This window comes from Streptopelia decaocto (assembly GCF_964273445.1).
Source record: "Streptopelia decaocto genome assembly, chromosome: 2".
Taxonomy (NCBI): Eukaryota; Metazoa; Chordata; class Aves; order Columbiformes; family Columbidae; genus Streptopelia; species Streptopelia decaocto.
In genome coordinates this window covers 96,661,372-96,679,605 of record NC_138655.1, presented here as the reverse complement: position 1 = coordinate 96,679,605, position 18,234 = coordinate 96,661,372, and the positions used below count along the sequence as shown (strand labels likewise).

Sequence of the window (18,234 nt, the reverse complement as noted above, 5' to 3'; positions counted from 1 at the left end):
TCCCAAATGTGTTCATGATAAAGTCAAAATGATACCCAGAATAGTGTTTAAAATTTGAATTTAACAGGCCCTGTTCGTGGACTTTTTTTTTTAACCTTGTTAAATATTAAAGTGCACACAAGTTTATAACCCAGGCTTTTGCAAATCTCCTTTGCAAAATGCAGCCAGGTAACACACGTAATCACAAGCAGTCCATAATCCTTTTATCTTCTAAACACTATACAATGGAAAACAGTCCTATATGGTCTGCTTTTACTCTGCTTTTTATAACATCATGTCAAGCAGCTTTTAACATTCTCTCTCAAGGCAGACATGTGTACAAGAAAAGGAATGCACTCAAATGCAGAAAAAAAACCCCTTCCACTAACAAACATGACTTAAATCACAGAATCCTTGACCAACAGCTATGTTTTCCATCAATGTAAGACAATAAGAACACAAATGACAATATTCAATAAGTTAAAAAAAAAAAAAAAAAAAAACCTTACCAGATCAGTAAGTTTTTAAATGACGACTTCCAGTTGAACAACATTTTTGTTCTACGCATATAACATCCTTCTGCAGCATTTCTAAGCCAGAGAGTGCAACACTATGCTCCACAGTAAAGCTTAACCATCTATTTAACTGTGAAACTGCTATTGCTCAAGCTGAGAAATGTTAACTAGTAAAATGAACATAAATATAAAAATAAAACTGATTGAAGTGTTTTGCAATAGGGATGAGCATAATGATATGAAAACAGAAATATCAAATACTGAAGTTGAAAACCCTTCTAGGAAATTTTTCCCAGAAAAATTCTGAGCTTTAAAATACACACAAGAAAAGTATTCAGTGTTTTCAACTAACTAATTTTTACACTTTATATCAAAGATTCAAGTGCTTTCTAAGAAATTTTATTTATTTATTAAACAGAATGACTCATGCTACAGAACTAATTTTAGAATTAATTCTGGTTAATGATGTGTGATTGCCGAGATCTTTACAGATCTCCCATGACTGCAGAAATGTAAGCATTGTGCACAAATCTATCCCAATAAAGGCTTCGATGAAGCCCAAGTGCAGCAGTCATATAAGATTCTCTGGTTGTTTTTAGAACAGTGACTTAAAATTCTAGTTAACCGATTCACAGCCTCCATCGAAAACTAAGTACTCATATTATCTGAGGAAAATGTTTCTTTTGCACAGCACGTATAGTATATATCTTTTGAATACAAGCATTTCCTCAATCTGTAAGCATGTAAGCCTTTCATTGTGGCAAAATGATAGATTTTCATTGACTAATAGACTAATATAGGAGGTCTAAGCAAGAAATAATAATATTGGCAACTTCTCCTAAAAAAAAAAAAAAATAAAATAAAATAAAATCAAGCGCCAAGTTTCCTCCCACCCCAATGAAGCTTGTTCCACAGATACTTTTACTTCAGAGAATCCAGCTCTTCCCCAATTTTCTTCAATACAAGAGCAGCTGAAAATAGCAGTACTTCTGCCTACAGTTCCTAGAGCTGTCCTGTACTCTGACACAAACACAGTGTGAGGCAACGTAAGATTTCTATAAAATGCAATGAATAGCAAGGCTATGACACTCAGCTCAAATGCAGTAGAAGTGATCTTCTTATGCTAACACGATCTATAAAATAAATAGCTTTGAAAGACTTATGTTTCCAGAGGTATTTCACAGCTTAAACTTTCCTGTATAAACAAGTGTAAATCATAGTCTTCTCTTACACTGGAAATTTATTAGGAAAACCAAAAGGCTTAAAGCTGCTTCAAAGAAAGTGGTAACACTTTATTTCATTTTAAAAGTCAGATATTGTGGTTTTTTTTTCATAATTTGCAAACTGCATTATATAAGTTACATTCACAAATATTAATAAACAAAGAAAAAGTCTTCCAGGGTTATTTTCACTTGCAAAAATAATAAGCAGTAGGAAGTTGTTCTTATCTCTTATCTTTGACCAAGCTTCTGTGTTTCTTAAAGAACAACCTCCAACATCAACACAACTGCACTCAGCGAACAGAAATTCTGTAGCATCCAGAGGTATTTTTACTTCTTCAACTTAGTCCACTTGGTCCTGAGAGCCTTAAACAATTTGAATGGTCTAAAATCAAAGTCCCAATAAACTACAGTTTCAACAAATCCTGCCGGTTTTGATATTCCTTCCAGCATAGAAGCGAGATCCCATATACAGTGTTTATTCATGAACTGTTGCAAATTGAAGCAAGGAGAGAACTGGAAGCCACACAGTGCTACTTCAGCACTAAAAGCCCTCACATTCTGTCACAACCCATAGCTATCACACAGAAAAAGGTTGAATGCACACCAGAGTGTGCCTTAAAATGAATGCAGTAACAGATATGCAAGAGAGTATATGTTAATGTTATATATTAATTGTATATATTATTTTCAACGTTGAAGATTATTATAGTGGGTCAAACTTAGTCCACAACCATGAGACAAACCATGAACACCTCAACAGCATAACCATTCCGTACTCCCCAAATGGCACCATCCTAGCTGTTTCAATCAGATTTTGTGTGTGTCCCTATCCATAACACTTCTATCAGCAAGAGAACTCCTTAAGAAAAGTTCAAGTCCCTGAATGCACGAATGACTGTTCCCAGCACTCAGAAAAGGATCACGCAAGGGGGAAGATGGCTACCCAGAAACACGCAGCAGCCTCAGAATTGTCAGAGGTATATATCTGAGATATAACAGTCAAAAAAAAAGAGTATCAGACCACACGTGGATCAGTGAAGCGTGACACCAAAGAACAGAGTAACTTTATTTTAAAGAAAGTGAGTTCCTCTAGAACATGCTCTCATGCCTATTTCTCTTCAAACAGACTTAAGAGATTCAGTGTGGTTTATGTAAGTTGAGATCAGTAGCTTACTTATTGAATGCTTATTCTTAAACAAAATAAATGGTAGCAGAAAACATGAGTCAACAACCTTCTGCCATTGAAAAAAAAAAGACTAAGGAAATACCCTGAAGTGAACTATCATAGAACTACCCATCATCACAAAAACGCCCAAATAAATATAGTAACGTCATCTGGAAGGACATTATGATATTTTACTTATTCTTTATTATTTGTACTGCTTATTTATAAAACATCTATATACATACACATGAGTTGGTTACACTGACAAAAGATAAGGTCCAGAGCAAAGATATAATACCCAAACATTATCAGGAAAAAGGGTTAGAATAAAGTGTAGACTGTTGGTTACCTTTAAAAAAGTGGGTTTAAATCCTAAATTTTAAAACAACATAAAGTCAACTTCAGAAAATATTATCAGCAAATACTTAAGTCCTGCCCTTGGGAGGAATAATCCCAGTCAGCAGGCCAGGCTGGGGCTGACCAGCTGGAAAGCAGCTTGGCAGGACAGGCCCTGCGGGTCCTGGTGAACACCAAGTTGACCACGAGCCAGCAATGAGTCCTTGCGGGAAAGACCACCACCAACCTCCCGGGCTGCTCTGGGCACTGAATCTCCAGCAGATGAGGGAAGAGGATTTGTCTCCTCTGCTCAGCCATGGTGAGACACACCTGGAGAACTGGGTCCAGTGCTGGGCTCCCCAGTACAGGTGAGACAGGGACAAACTGGAAGGAGTGCAGGGAAGGGCCACAAAGGTAACCAAAGGTGCAGAGCATCTGACATACAAGCAGAGGCTGAGAGAGCTGGGACTGTTCAGCCTGGAGAAGAAAGGGGTCTGAGGAATCCCATCAGTGTGTACAAACACCTGATGAGGAGGAGGATGCAAGAGGGAGGGGATGACAGAGCCTGATATTTCACAGTGGTGTCCAGTGACAGCACAAAAGGCAACAAACAATTTGAAATATGACATATGAAGTTTAAACCTAAGACAATTCCTTTTTACTATTAATATAAGGATGGTCAAGCACTGGAACAGGTTGCCCAGAGCATTTGTGTCTCTTGAAGATGCTCAAAAGTCACCTGCACACAGCCCTCAGTCACCTGCTCCAGCTGTTCCTGCTTTGAGCAGGGTTGAACAAGACAGTCTTCAGAGGTCCCCAACAAGCTTTGCCACTCTGTGGTTCTGTGTATATAATACTGCCTATACTACACTTTTGCACTGTAGGGCTACAGAAAGAGACATAATTCATTAATCTCTACATATGCCATGCGATAAGTGACTGCTCATCGACAGCACAAGTAATACCATACACCCACACTAGCTCCTCCGCCCTTGTCTTCCTTTCTCCCCTGTACCCCCGCTCCCGCTTCCCCCTTCCCAGAAAAACATGTTCTCATTTCATAACAGCTGCAAATTGGAGCCATTTAAACCACAGACCATCTCCTGCTTCTCTTATCCTAAGGTAGGATCCTGCCAAAACCCTCCTCAGACGTTCCCCTTATTTTAAGATTAACCAACTGAGAATTAAATCTGCACAGGAAAGGCTCTAAATTCCCATCCACAAGTTAATGGTCTTTAAGCAACTCTTTGCCCTCCACATCGTCACCCTGGCTCAGCAGCTTCAACTTTATTGATATAGAAGAGCAGCAGACTACTTCTAAGAGCTACACAAAAAGGCACAGAGATTATACTGTCAGTTGACTTGTATCAGCTCTACACATCCAATGGAAAGGTTTGGACAGTTTGGGAGTGGTTTTGTTTTGTTTTTAAAAGAACATCAGATCAAAAACAGTTGAACTTTCAGAACTTGGGCTCTGACACATTGTCTGGCACACGGTATTGGTGAGGGATCAGCTTCTCAGACAGTCATTCTTCAACCACCATTGTGAGCACACTACTGCTGGTTTGAATCAGTGCATTTTGAAGTCATATATGCAAAGAAAGCAAAGTAGCTGGTATAGTGCTTTGGTTTGGATTTAGTATGAGAATAGTGTTGATAACACATTGATGTTTTAGCTGTTGCCACGCAGTCAAGGACTTTTCAGCTTCTTACACTGTGCCAAGTGCACAAGCTGGGAGGGGACACAGACGGGACAGCTGACTGCAACTGGCCAAAGGGATATTCCATACCATACGATGTCATGCTCAGTATTTAAAGCTGGGGCAAGAAGAAGGACAGGGGGAGGACCTTCAGAGTGACGCCATTTGTCTTCCGCAGTAACCTTTATATGTGATGGAGCCCGCCTTTCCTGAACATGGCTGAACACCTGCCTGCCCATGGGAAGGGGTGAATGAATCCCTTGTTTGGCTTTGCTTGTGTGCATGGCTTTTCCTTTACTTATTAAACTACCTTTATCTCAACCCATGAGTTTTCTCACCTTTACTCTTGTGATTCTCTCCCTCATCCCACCAGCAGTGACTGCGCGAGTGGTTGCGTGGTGATCAGTTTCCAGGTGGGGTTAAACCATGACAGAAAGTTATGCAGCAGAAACTGTTGCAGACGGTAGAGAATAAACAAACTGAAATACTCCTCCCATGTGACATTCATGATGCTATGTAACACTTTCAGCCTGAAAAACGTTTAATTCAAAAGAATCTTAACTGTGCTGAGTATTAATTTTTCAATTCAGAGTATGTTTGCTTTGATGATCCACATACTACATGTTTAATTCGTCACTCAACCGAGAAAAACAAAGATCCCCATAGCTACCAACAAGCTGTTATGATAGGATATAATGGCAGTTTGTTTTGTATCACCTGCATTGGGTTTGTTGCTGTAAGAAATTTAGATGTATTTGAGTTGTGTTCTGTAGAGATATAAGCTTTCCTCACTGTTTTAAAACACAAATACAGCTGTTGCTGCTCTTTTCTGAGATGGAGGAAGTTTAATCTTTCAGTTTGAAGTCCAATGAAAGAGAACTCACGTATGGTTCTCTCACCTATGTCTAACGAACATTATTACAAATGATCAGAAACAACAAGAAAAGTTGTCCTTCTCCATAATTAGGAACTGCCATGATCTGAGAGAATGAATGATGCTACAGGAAAGGAGTGAGTCTCAGCACACAGGGGAAATGAAGAACAAACAGGGTACCCATGTGTCAAAACAGAAAGAGTATAGGGATAAGTAATGAAAAAGAGGAATAAACCCAGGCTACAAATAACATCAGGCTCATTAATAGAGCAGCAACAGAAACATGAAGTTCAAAGAAATATTTTCAGTCATTTGCTTTTAGTTAGACCCTCTTTCTTAACCAACTCTTATTCTGCTGGTTAAAGGACACACACCACACCACATCAATTCTGGCACGGGATTAATAAAAAAGAAAGATGACCACAACTGAACGGGAAAAAGATCTTGTCGTCCGTTTTGCTGGCCAACACACTAATTGGAAGTATTCTGAAACCAGCTTTTTTTTTGTTTGGCAACAGTAAAAAAGAGCCAAAAAAGCCAGTCTCATCACCGAGCACAACATCAGCAGTCAGGAAATGAAGCCCCTCTGAGGGGTGGAGAAACTTTCAGCTGTGCCACATCCTGTGCGGAGACGGATTCTGTTCCCGGTCCCAGCCACGGGATGCTGTCAGTATCTCCAGCACCGCAGGCAGACAGGTCGTACCCAGCTTCTCTCTCCTCCCTGCCCTCCTGAGCATGCCAACTGCTCACCAAAAACTATATTTTTCTAACCAAAATGGATTTCAACAAACAGTCCGTCCCCCAAGCACCACACTAAAGGAATGACTGCATAAACAGCCACACTTGTTTACCAAAGGTACTAAAGCTGAAGTCTCCAGGATCTTCACCACAATATTTATTTATATTGGGCAATGGCAGCTGTAACTGTACAGGTTATCCAGATACTCTTATCACAACTACACTTCTGCAGAAGTCAGAGGCAGAAATTGCTATCATATCATTTTTTTCAAAATCATAGAAATACTAGAGAAATAAAATGCATTCTCCACAAGACTTCTATTATAGGCTAATCAGTTCATCTTTTAAGGTAATATATAGTGAAATAGGTAGTTTTAAGTATGTACCTGATACCCTTTTAATTAGAAAGGCCCGATCATGTAAAATTAAGTAGAGGAAAAAAGTAACAGCCTAATAACTCACACCTTAGAAAAAAGAAAAAATTCAACTCTTCAGAAGAATATTATAACACTGTCTTGAAAAGTGATATAGAAGCCCCTACCTAAACAGATCAGCAGTTCTCCTAAATAAGTGTATTGATAATCATTTGCCAGTTAAAGCTAATTAAAAAAATTCACTACACCTTATAAATCCATTCTAGGGAATTCAAGACCGTAACATTTAAACTCATCACACTTTTTTTTCTGCTAACATACAGAATTACTTCTATATTGATAATATGAAGCTTTTAAAATTAAAACCCACAATATTCATTAATAATTAGTTATGTTTTTAGGGAAACAACTTACTTGATTGAGTTTCTGAAGTGGTCCTCAGCAGGATTTTTTACTGTACAACTGTTCAGCAACCATAAATCTGCTTCAGCAGAGTTGTCTAGAAGACACAAAGATACAAATCTGTGTTAAGAATTACTCGTCAGCTCCTACTTTATATCATATATAAAAAGACTAAACTTAGCCATTATTGCTAAATTGGCTATTTAAAAAATTACTTTATATTCCACATTTAAAACACTTAAATTCTTGGAAGCCTTTTTTTGTTTGTTCTTTGTTGGTTTGTGGTTAAAAAAACAAAAACAAAAACAAACACCACACACAAGAACTTCCATGGTACAGGTTGTTTTTATTGTTGTTGTTGTTGGTTGGGGTTTTTTTTGCAAAAGAAGGATGAACAGTTCTCATGTATCAGCTGAGATGCCACTAGGTTGCAAATCACAGAAACCAAAGTTAAGAAAAAATGGTCGCCACTCATAAGAATGCGTACTCCCCGTAAGATCTGGCCTACACAAAGGCAGAAAGATCACCAAAATCCACAGAGGTGCTTTTTAAATGAATTAAGTGGTCAACAAAACCAGGTTTCACCAGTTACAAAAAAAATAAAATTAAAAATCCCTGCTTCAGCTCTGTTGTTTATTACTATTACAGAAGAGACAGATCAGAATTTAGGAAGCATGAAGTCAATGTAACTAATTTGGAAAGAAACAGGCATATTTCTGGTTTAGATTACATCTTAATTATGGTATAATTATAGTTCAGCAATTTTCAGACAAAAATATTCATGCAATGAATACCTGCCTCCATTCAGATAAGTATGTAATTTTCTTCAAGAACCAAACCTTTCTGACTGTTCACAACCTACTGATATCTAAACGCATTAACAGAACTGAGTCCCAGAGTTATCTGCAGAAGCACGTATATAAACTCTAATCCTATAAAACATGACCTACAGTACAGAATTACTAGCATAGTTATTTTTCTTCTGAAGTTACAGCTTTTTTCAAATAAAGGAATGAAGATAATCCATCTCAAATATTCCAGTGCTCTAGAATTCATCAGAAAGCTTGCATCAGTTTGGATAAGAAAATTTGCATCACTCTTGCTACTATTCAGTACATCCTGAGTGTTGAAGTATTGAATGAAGTATCTTTAAATAACATAAGCCAATGAAAAATGAATAGAGTTAAAACATAATTTTTAGAATGCTTTATTTGAATTGACATCCAGCTAAAGCAGAAGGAAGCCTGCAAAAATTTGAACATGTTTACATATGCCCTTATCATTAATGTATCCACATTAGCATGCAAATCCTTTTCCCCTATACACATACTTAGGACTTTAAGTGCTAAAATAGAAAAATATTTCCCATCTCCATTGCAATCTACTCCAAAGAAATGATGCTTTATAACTATCTATTAGTCACTTAACCTAGGAAGGAGGTAAAATGAAAATAACAGATCAACACCAACCAAAGGACATACCTATATTAAATAAGAGAAAACATTCAGAAGGTTTCTAATCTTTGTTGACAGAGATTACACCATTAACTTGGATCAAACACTGGCCTCTTTCATGACAGGGAAAGGCTACAAAGAAGTCATCAAAAATAACCTTCAGGCCTTTATCTATTTTAAATATAAAGCAAATGTACCAACATCTGACCCTGGAAATGAGACAAAGAATCTCCCCTCCAACCCAGGCTGCACGAAAACATGATTTTTAGACTAATGAACATAATATCACTGTTAGAAAGACAACTATAGATAAAAATTTGATTAGGAATTATACACAGAAAAGCAAGGAAAGGTATAGTTTCAAAAATCGGAAAAAGAGTGAACTCTTGGCCTAGTTAAATCCACGACATACGGCAACGAACACATTTTTAAAACAGCTTTCCAATAACACTGCCAAAACTTTGTATTTCTTATTCCTTTCAGCAGCACAAAATGTTTATAAATTCAGCTCCACACCCATAACACACCCACTCAAGAATCAGAGAGTACTATATAACAGGAGGCTGACATCATAAGTATGTGGACAAGAGTTCCAGAAGCAGCCATACATCATGGCAGAGCAGAACAATTTTCAAGTGAGATAGACAGACAAATGTCTTTATTCAGAGAAGAGGGGCCTTTATGCAGACAACAGCAATTCTGGGCTTGGTTTCAGTCCCATGCTGTGGTCTCCACGTGTAAAGGAAGCGACAGCCTCGCCGTGACAAAGCTTCTCCCTGAAGCTAAAGCAAAGCCCCCTCCTTCGAAACAGCACTGGAAGAACTAACGCATTTAAGTTTAGAAAGACCTTACACACTCACCCAACAGGAACCTTTCATACAGCAACTTGGATTCCAGGCTATTAATAGATCAGCTCCCTGCTTGAGAGTCTAAGGGACAATAACCACAACACTTGCACATATTTTACACAGAGGAAAAAAAATATATATATCCCAAGTACATTCGAATCCATTCCTCCAAGGTTTCACATTCTGCAGAACAGAGGGTGTAGAATAAAGTCTTCTGCAGAACAGAATCTTCTGAGCAGTTTCAGGAAATGATGTTTCATTAATCTACGTATAAAAAAAAATCATTTAAGAAACACTGAAGTGAAGCAGAAGCTTGTGCTCTCTTCACAGCAATCATAGAATCGTTGTTTTATCATATTTAGCTGTTCTCTTCTTCTATTTATTTTTTAATACTTTTTATTAACTCTCATTCTCTCTTGTACTGCTATCTTATATATACATATACACATATAAAAGTTATTTATGTGTTGTAGGTTTTTACTAATAAGAGTTCATACTACAACCCTTCAAAATGATAGCTGAATTTTCTTAATTTCTACTGTGATGTTCATGCATAAAGGAATTACACGCACTGGTGTAGATTCACTCTGATCTACTGTATTTTCTCAAGCAAAGTTCAGTTTAAAAAAAAACTTACACACAGGGCATTTTTCTATCAGGTTTCAGGAAATGACACAAGTTTACAACATTGTGGGGACAAGCGGTCCTTGCCTAAAGAACATCTAATGCACTGATGCTAAAGGCAAGGCCTTGATGGACATGTTGAAACAAACATGGACCAAAACACCAGATGGGAGTTGGCATGTATTAACAAGATCTTGAGGCTTCATAATTACTAAATATCAAGCAACACCACGGGGTAAGGGTTCTTTATGCAGGGTGAGGGCATTGGAGGGACTGGCTATACAGATATATATAGAGATATATAGATATGTAGATATATAGATATATATACACATATATTAATCAGTGTTCTGGCATGAGTAGTCACTAGTAGTCAACAACAGAGTAAAACAGCTCTGACAAATAAGCTCAGGCTTCTAAGTACATGCCTGCAGGGGCAGACAGACGGATGTCGAGTATTTAGGTCTGGATGGAAAACACCATAAGAATGTAGCGCTGTCCCTACTCAGGCAGCCCATTGGAAGGTCTCCACCTGCCACCCTTTCCAACCCCAGCCTCCACCTTGTAAGGTCACAGTGAAGCTGGGATTCATTCATTCAGCAGGCTGATGCCCATAATCCTCAGAAGCCTCCATAAGGTTTTGGAGAAACCTCCAAAATTTCAGTGAAGAACAGAGGCCTGCATGTGGGAACTCTCACAGATCTGACTGAAGAGGACAATCTAACCTTTACAGAGGACTTCGTAGCAAGGCATACATACTGTTACAGCCAAAACTGCAGCAAGAACCATAAGCACAGTGAATATCAATCACAATAGTAAAAACGAGATATAGGTGCACATTTCTATATCCTGCAACAAACTTCTCTACGAAGGGGATTTTCTTTCTTTGACTTTCATTTTTTTCATATATTTAGCCTAATGATAATTTTAAAATTACGATATTTTGCTGCTGACCATTTTTTGATGAGGTTCTTAAAACAGTTTCCTATATGTTAAGACATTTTTTGAAAGAAAAGAAAAAAAAAAAGTCATGTCAAATGAGCATTGTATTAAATGCTCAAAAACACAACTCAAAACCATGGCCTTTCTGCATTGTGACATCTTTTCCATAAAAGAAAGGCTACACTGGAAGTAAACCACAAAGTCTATCATAGTGCCTGCAAAACAACATAGAGTACAAAGAAACCTAAAGGTCATGGAAACTTCTGAACACTTAACTTAATTGGGAAGCTCTGGAAAACATGAATTGGCTGCATTATGCAATACTAAGAGGGTAAAAAGGCAAGAGTCTGAAACATCAGTATACCTACAGAGGAAAACAATATTTACAATTCTTTTCTAACTAGCATTTTTGGGTTTGTTATCATCTTAAAAATCATAAATCAGCATAACTTCTTAAGAAGACTGTAGTAATACTATCAGTTGAAAATTAAACAACTGACTTGGTTTTGCCTTGGTGTTTTGAGTCTTTTTTCTTCTCTGTTTTCCAAACTTTCTTTTCTTACAAACGCCTCCAAAATACATCTCTTTTAACTCTCCCCAACCTCCCCCCAAGCACTGATGAAGAAAAAACAGAGACAGTGAAGCCCTAAAAGAACAGCCCTTCTTCACTTTCTTCAGCGCATCACTTCTCTCAGCACTGAAACCACTACCAGATCTGCTCAGCAGTGCTTGTTTAAAAAACATGACTCATAATTTGTATGACATCCTTTTAAATCCTGTACATCAATCTGTGTAACTTCAGTCTGAAAGATGATCTCTCTCTATAATCACAGTAGGATCCCCATGGCCTTTTCCTCCAGCTCTCCTTGTCCTGCCCCTAAGTTCTTTGTGAGTCTTCCTCCTCGCCCTTCCTGATTTTCGGCTCCTTCTGACTTTCTTGCACAACAGATACCCCAGTTTCTCTGCTTCCATCTGCTGTATTCTAGCCTCTGTTCCCATTTATGGACCTCTCCAGCATCGCTTCGTCCTTTGTGTTCTCACTTCCAAAACAGCTCTGCCCGCTTCCCTTGATCCCCTGCTTGGCATTTTATGTTCCAGTACCAGACCCAGTAACACCAAGTTATGCATGTGGAGCATGTGCTCACAACTGGATTCCATGTGAATCATCTCCACCCAAAAGACACAAAAATCTAAGCGTGAGGACAACTCAAAACCAATTACTAAAGTCATTCAGCATCTTGACTAGAACAGTTACCAAACTTCTCATTTTCTTTCAACATCCCGGTGTCACAGAAACCCACTCTTACACCCTGGGTTACTGAAATTAGGCGCTGGGTAATTTAATGATTTCTTGGGCCACTGGGCGCTGAGGGACCTCAGCAAGTATTGGGAAAGAATCTCTTTCGTAAATATTAGCTCAGAAACATCACGAGTCATCAGTGCAGAAGGAAGGTACATCTTCCTCTGGGGAGATCAGGTTCAGTTATTTGGTTTTAGACAATAGGCTTTGCTTGGCAGAGGAAAAACACACAACCAGGTTGGGACGAACAGGAGAGGGCAAATTTTTCTTTTTGCTTTTTACTTTCCAGACCTTGCCTTGGCACACAAAATACTTAAGTTACCCATGTGCTAGTTCTCAATACTTCAAATCACATACAGTTAACTTTCAACCTTCATATAACACATCTTAAAGAAAAGATTCCAAACAAGTGCCTTCCCCTTGCCTACTCCCTCAACAGCAACTACAAATCAAAACCAGAAGTTAGCATGAACTTCCAGATGGCATTGGTTTGGAATCTCAGAGCCACATTATCAGTTCCCACCTCCTAAGACCTACCACACACTTACCAATGATAGAAAACATTCAAACACACGATGAAAGTATTAACTTCGCAGATCAAAAACAGTCTCACTTGCCTGTTATCAGGAGTATTAGGATGCAAAACATAAAACTATCAACTCAATTTCAATACGACTTCTGTTTCCCCTTGAATTTCTGAGACACTCTGTTCATAACAAATTACTTTGTCCACAATTAATATAAATATAACAACTTGGTTCATCCCAAGAACATTTTATTTAAAGCTCCACAAAGAAAGACAGGCTGCTTATCAAATCAGTAATACAGACAGGTCTTCATTAAAAAAAATAATTCTCCCATCATGCCTTTTGCCCTAATTTAAACCGCAAATATGTAAAGTTGCTGTTTTTATTCTCCATTACTATTTCCATTACCGAGCTAATTGTGCAAGTAAGCTTTTCTGTTTTTTCCTGTTTTTAAGAAACTGAGTATTTTTAGTAAATTGATTGTTGAGTGTGTAGACATCCCAACAGCAGCTACTGCTGGACTACAGACAGATTTTATAAAGCCTTCCAGACCAGGATGCTGTGGCTGCTATCACGGGACTTTGCTCTCTGTCCAGCACCAGAACAGAGATGCATAGGGGCCGTCCACTGAAGACATCAGATGAGTAGGAACTAAGCATGTTTGAACACATAAGATCTAACTAGTTCAACTAAAGGGAGGAGGGAAAAAAATAGAAACCAATAATACACTATTTACTGGATTCAAAATACTACCTATTAAATCCTCGCCTCTCCTCATTTCAGTATGACAGACTCCATTTACTTATGTATGCTTTCAGGTCTGTCTATGACTTTTTACCAAAGTAGTGTTATATTTGCAGTCACCCCTGAAAGCCCGTTCCTAATAACAAGCATAGAGTAACACACCCCTCTCTTTGCAGCTGTATAGGTGGTAGCATGCAGCTACTGGGATAAACTACTGAAATACCAGTTGGTGTCCCATTCAGTCTACTCATGACCAGTAACCTTGCCTTATATCTCTCTCCAAACAACAAACTCCTTCAAAGTATAGAAAGTTTGTGGCTGGAGTTTTTCAAGGCCAGCAGAACAGCTTATCAAGTCTGCTGCTATCACTGAAACTAAAGGCAACTTTGAGGTTACTCAGAAGGCATCATTTAACTAGGAGTTGAAAAAATACAATAGCTGAACACTTGAACTAATGTATTTGTAAAGAGTAGAGACAACGTAATTTGTATTTCAGAGCATGCACATCCATGGAATCCTTCAGGCCTGTGACAGGTATACCGAACACAGGACAGAACACAGAAAAGACACATAAAAGAACAAATTTTGCTTCAAAACATCAACTACGATGAACTTCACATTCCCCTTCTAGTGCATGACCATCAGTAACACACAGTGTTACTTACATCGGGATTTTGAAGTGAGTAATCCATTATCTACCTTCCATCTCTGCTCTACACAGCACAGGTTGCAGCCTGGGTGACAGATGATCCTTGGAGTGAGACACCTTTTTGCCTCACTTCCTACACTCTTACATCAGGCTTACAGGATACTCCAGCTGAACTCCTGCTTGGAGCAGCCCAGGGTCTGCGCTGCAGCACACAGAGCTGGATAGGAAGGCTTCAGCCCATCCACCCTTCACAACACCTAAGCTGCACAAAGCCATGAACAGGAGATTTAAGCATACTTTAAAGATTTACCTCATAACAGTGTCAAGAGTCCAGTCAGACTATAATTTTCATTTCAACTCCTCCTACAATGTCCAGATGATTTTTCCACCTGTTTACCCAGCACAGACAATGGGTATTGACAGTTACTTTACTATTATGTTCATCTTCCATCAGCAACTAAATTTTCCATGCACTCACCTAAAGATACTTGAAGTTGTGAAAAGATTTAGGTTTACAAAGACTAAAGCTAGAAATGTTTATTTTTGAAAAGCAACAGGTGCTAAGTTCTAAAATGTCAGTACCCATAGGGCATTTTAGTGATTTCCCCACTCAAACATTAACCTTCCTAAGCCCACAGCTGCCACCACATCTGCAGCCAATGACCACCTCATACTTCTTCCAATCAAGAAAGAGACTGACCATTTCCACATCTTATCTCCTTGCTATCTCTATTGATCAGAAGAAAACACATAGTTCAGTTACATCCATCTTCAACCTGGGTACAGTGCCATGTGCCACAAACATTGGAATTTGTGCTAGATTTTATTCTACATTGCACAGCTCTACTTGTTTTGTCAAACACCTCCCAGACACACACCTTAACGGACAAGTCCCCTCTCTATGAGTGTAGATCCATGAACATGTCCTAAACAAAGCTTCTTCCAACATGACATGAGCTTATGGGCTGCCTTTTTCTCATGGCTCTTTGTTGATATCAAGTAGTCAATAGTCTTCCTGCACATAGTGTTATACGCCAAAGGTGGAAAAGGAAGCCTGAATTTTAGCTCGTTCCTTCAAAATAAAGACTTCACTGCTTTGAAAAGAGTGGATAACACAACTATTCCTTGTATAAAACAAGACCTTAAAACAAAAGAGGAGAAATCTCTCTGCTAGCTGAGAGGTGAGCTAGCAGAAAGCCAAAGCACAGCCAGGGTCTGTGCAGCGTAAGACCACCTAATGCTGAGGCTCCCAAATTATCCTGGGCAGCAGGAGACACAGGTGCCATCGCACGGTGCCCTAAGGTGGACATTCCATCCTGGTCTTTAGCACAAGTGCCATCTCAGTGCATTCTAACAGTCCAGTGCTGCTTTCCCTTCACTGAAGACTTATGATCAGTGTTAATAATTTCAATATGAAGAGTACTAATGAGTGATTTATCAAAGTCACAGGGAAAGTCCCACTACATTAGAAACAAGGTCAAGTAGCCTGTTTTAGCCAGGCTCCACTACAACAACATACAAATAACTCCAACGACTCATTCTGATGATTAACACGCGTAGAATTTGTTTTGTTGACAGAATTTGGAAAAATCCCAGCAACTCCTCCTCCTCCTCTAAGTTTTAAGCCTGCTTGATCTTCCAGAAATAGCACACAGTATGATTCAGTGCTTTTTTGTCTCTTTGTACTCCCCACACAGCTTCATAGGTAAAACACAAGAGTTATCCAAATGAGCAAATACAGACTGATTGCTCCTATCTTAGTCACTAAGTCTGAAGTCAACCACCAACAAAAGTCTTGCACAATACCATGCAACTAAAATTTCAAAACACATTGCAAATATTAACTGATTTACCTTCAACACACACATATTAAATATGCACCCAGCCTCACACCAATTCCTTTTCATCTTATAACTGTAGCCATGTAGTTTCAGAGTTTCTGTAATTCGATCAAACTACACTGGATATCTATGCAAATAAGCCAGGACCCTAGCCATGTTGTTTCTGACTGCAGGCCTATTCCTGAATACAAAGCCATTGCCTAGATCCATATACACAAGCTATTTTAGCCTGCATAATTTACAGGCCAGATAATTAAGTTTTTTACAACAAGTTTTAAAGCATCCCCAAAAAACAGCCCTTCAGCAACTCGCGTAGCATAGCAAATCAGCAGAAAACACGGAACATCAGAATAAGTAGAATATTTTCTATGGGATAAGGTTAAAACAAACAAACAAACAAACAAAACAGATCACAATAGTTCTACAAACTCACCATGAGCACTCAAGCACAACTCTTGCAGATGTGTCTTAGAGCATCCACTTAAGTCTAACTACCGCCTTGGAAGATGACAGCTGATGTGCCAGCCTGAGAAGAAGCTCTAGTTTTCACAGGGCTGACTGAAAAAATAACTGTGTTCTCCTTTTCTGTAAAACACTTTAGAAATCTCCACTTGTTTTATCTATAGTCTCAGAAGAAAGCTTACTTATGACTAAGTAATTAAGAGGATTTTATTATGCTTTACAGGTCAAAGTTTCTAAACAACTGGTAAAACTTAAATGAAACTGAAGATGTTGAGATTTGCAAGACAATGTAAAGCAGAAATGTTTCCTAAACTATTTATTTGGAAAAACCACGCACTCTAATGTATGTTAAGGTACAGAAAAACACAGCAGTCAAGCATAAACAGCTAATTTCATATGCTGACAGCAAAAACCACAGGTGAGGGAAAAATGAAAATTTTATGGTTTTCTGTACATGTCATATGATTCCATATGAATTTGCTGTAAACCATAATAAATATTTCAGAATCAAGGACTGACTGGAATCTGCCCCAGGAAGATCATTTCAATCTCCCTCAGGTGTCACGCTCTGACAAGCCTCACTTAAACAAATGTTTCTATCTGCAGAGCTAATTAAATGTTAACAGCTCCCTCATTACGTCTCTGGGGAACAAAGAAGGAAATATAAATTGAGGGTTGCTTCAGTCCTATCACGCACCCAGGTAACAACCTGCTGGGCTAGCCACAGCAGACAGAAACCAAAGGTCTTTAAAAATATGCAATAGCATCACTTTAATTACCTACTCGGTGAAGCTTCTTGTACTTCTAGCCCATGCAAGCCACAAGTATGTCCAACCAAAGGAAGCCCAATGCAGTGAAGTAGATGATTCTCAAGTAAAGCAAAAATCCCATGCAAATGAGAAAGAACCTTTCCTTCATTTCAGGTGTAATATAAAACAGATCTTAGGTAACCGAATCCCTTAAATGAGACCATAAATGCATAATATTAACCTAGAGAGCAGCTTTGCTCCACATTTTCTTACTCTTTCAGTACACCTATTCCTGTTCAAGTTGGCCTATGGCACTGAGCTTTCTCGCTCCTGTAACTTCCTAATCTCCATTTATTTTCACAAGAGCCAGGATTAGGGGTTTGCTGTAGTCTGCAATTTAAAGCTAAATTTTACTCCTGTATCTGTTTCACAATCTTTTTTCTCTAAACTCTGTCTGCATTAATTTGTACCTAGAAGCAATTTATTGATTGCAAATGCCTTGCTTCCACTTATTTCTCCTGATACCTAATGCCACAGGGAATATGGATTTAAGTTCCATTTATCACTTTTAAGAGAGTTAAAATATATAAGCTATTTGAGCCAGATATGTCCAAACACTTATTAAATTGTAGCTTCTGGCTATTTATTGACTTTCTCAGAACTACCTTCGCACCTCATCTATTTGCTACTTTATCAGTTTTCTGAAAAGTAGGAGATATGGGCCTAAGGTACCATGCCCAGCAGCCAGATAAGCCTTTGCTGTGGTTAATTCGCAGCCATCATCCCCA

The 18,234-nt window shown here is 38.5% G+C and overlaps 1 protein-coding gene across 3 annotated transcripts in view; it reads right to left on the bottom strand.

Annotated features, from left to right (window-relative positions):
• The window catches only part of CDKAL1 (CDKAL1 threonylcarbamoyladenosine tRNA methylthiotransferase), a 415,738-nt gene that overhangs the window by 336,608 nt on the left and 60,896 nt on the right, over nucleotides 1–18,234 (bottom strand). For all 3 annotated transcript variants that reach the window (XM_082046383.1, XM_082046384.1, XM_082046385.1), the window contains one exon: nucleotides 7,319–7,403. In XM_082046383.1, coding sequence (XP_081902509.1) covers nucleotides 7,319–7,403 — 85 coding nt within the window. The remainder of the gene's footprint in view (nucleotides 1–7,318; nucleotides 7,404–18,234) is intronic.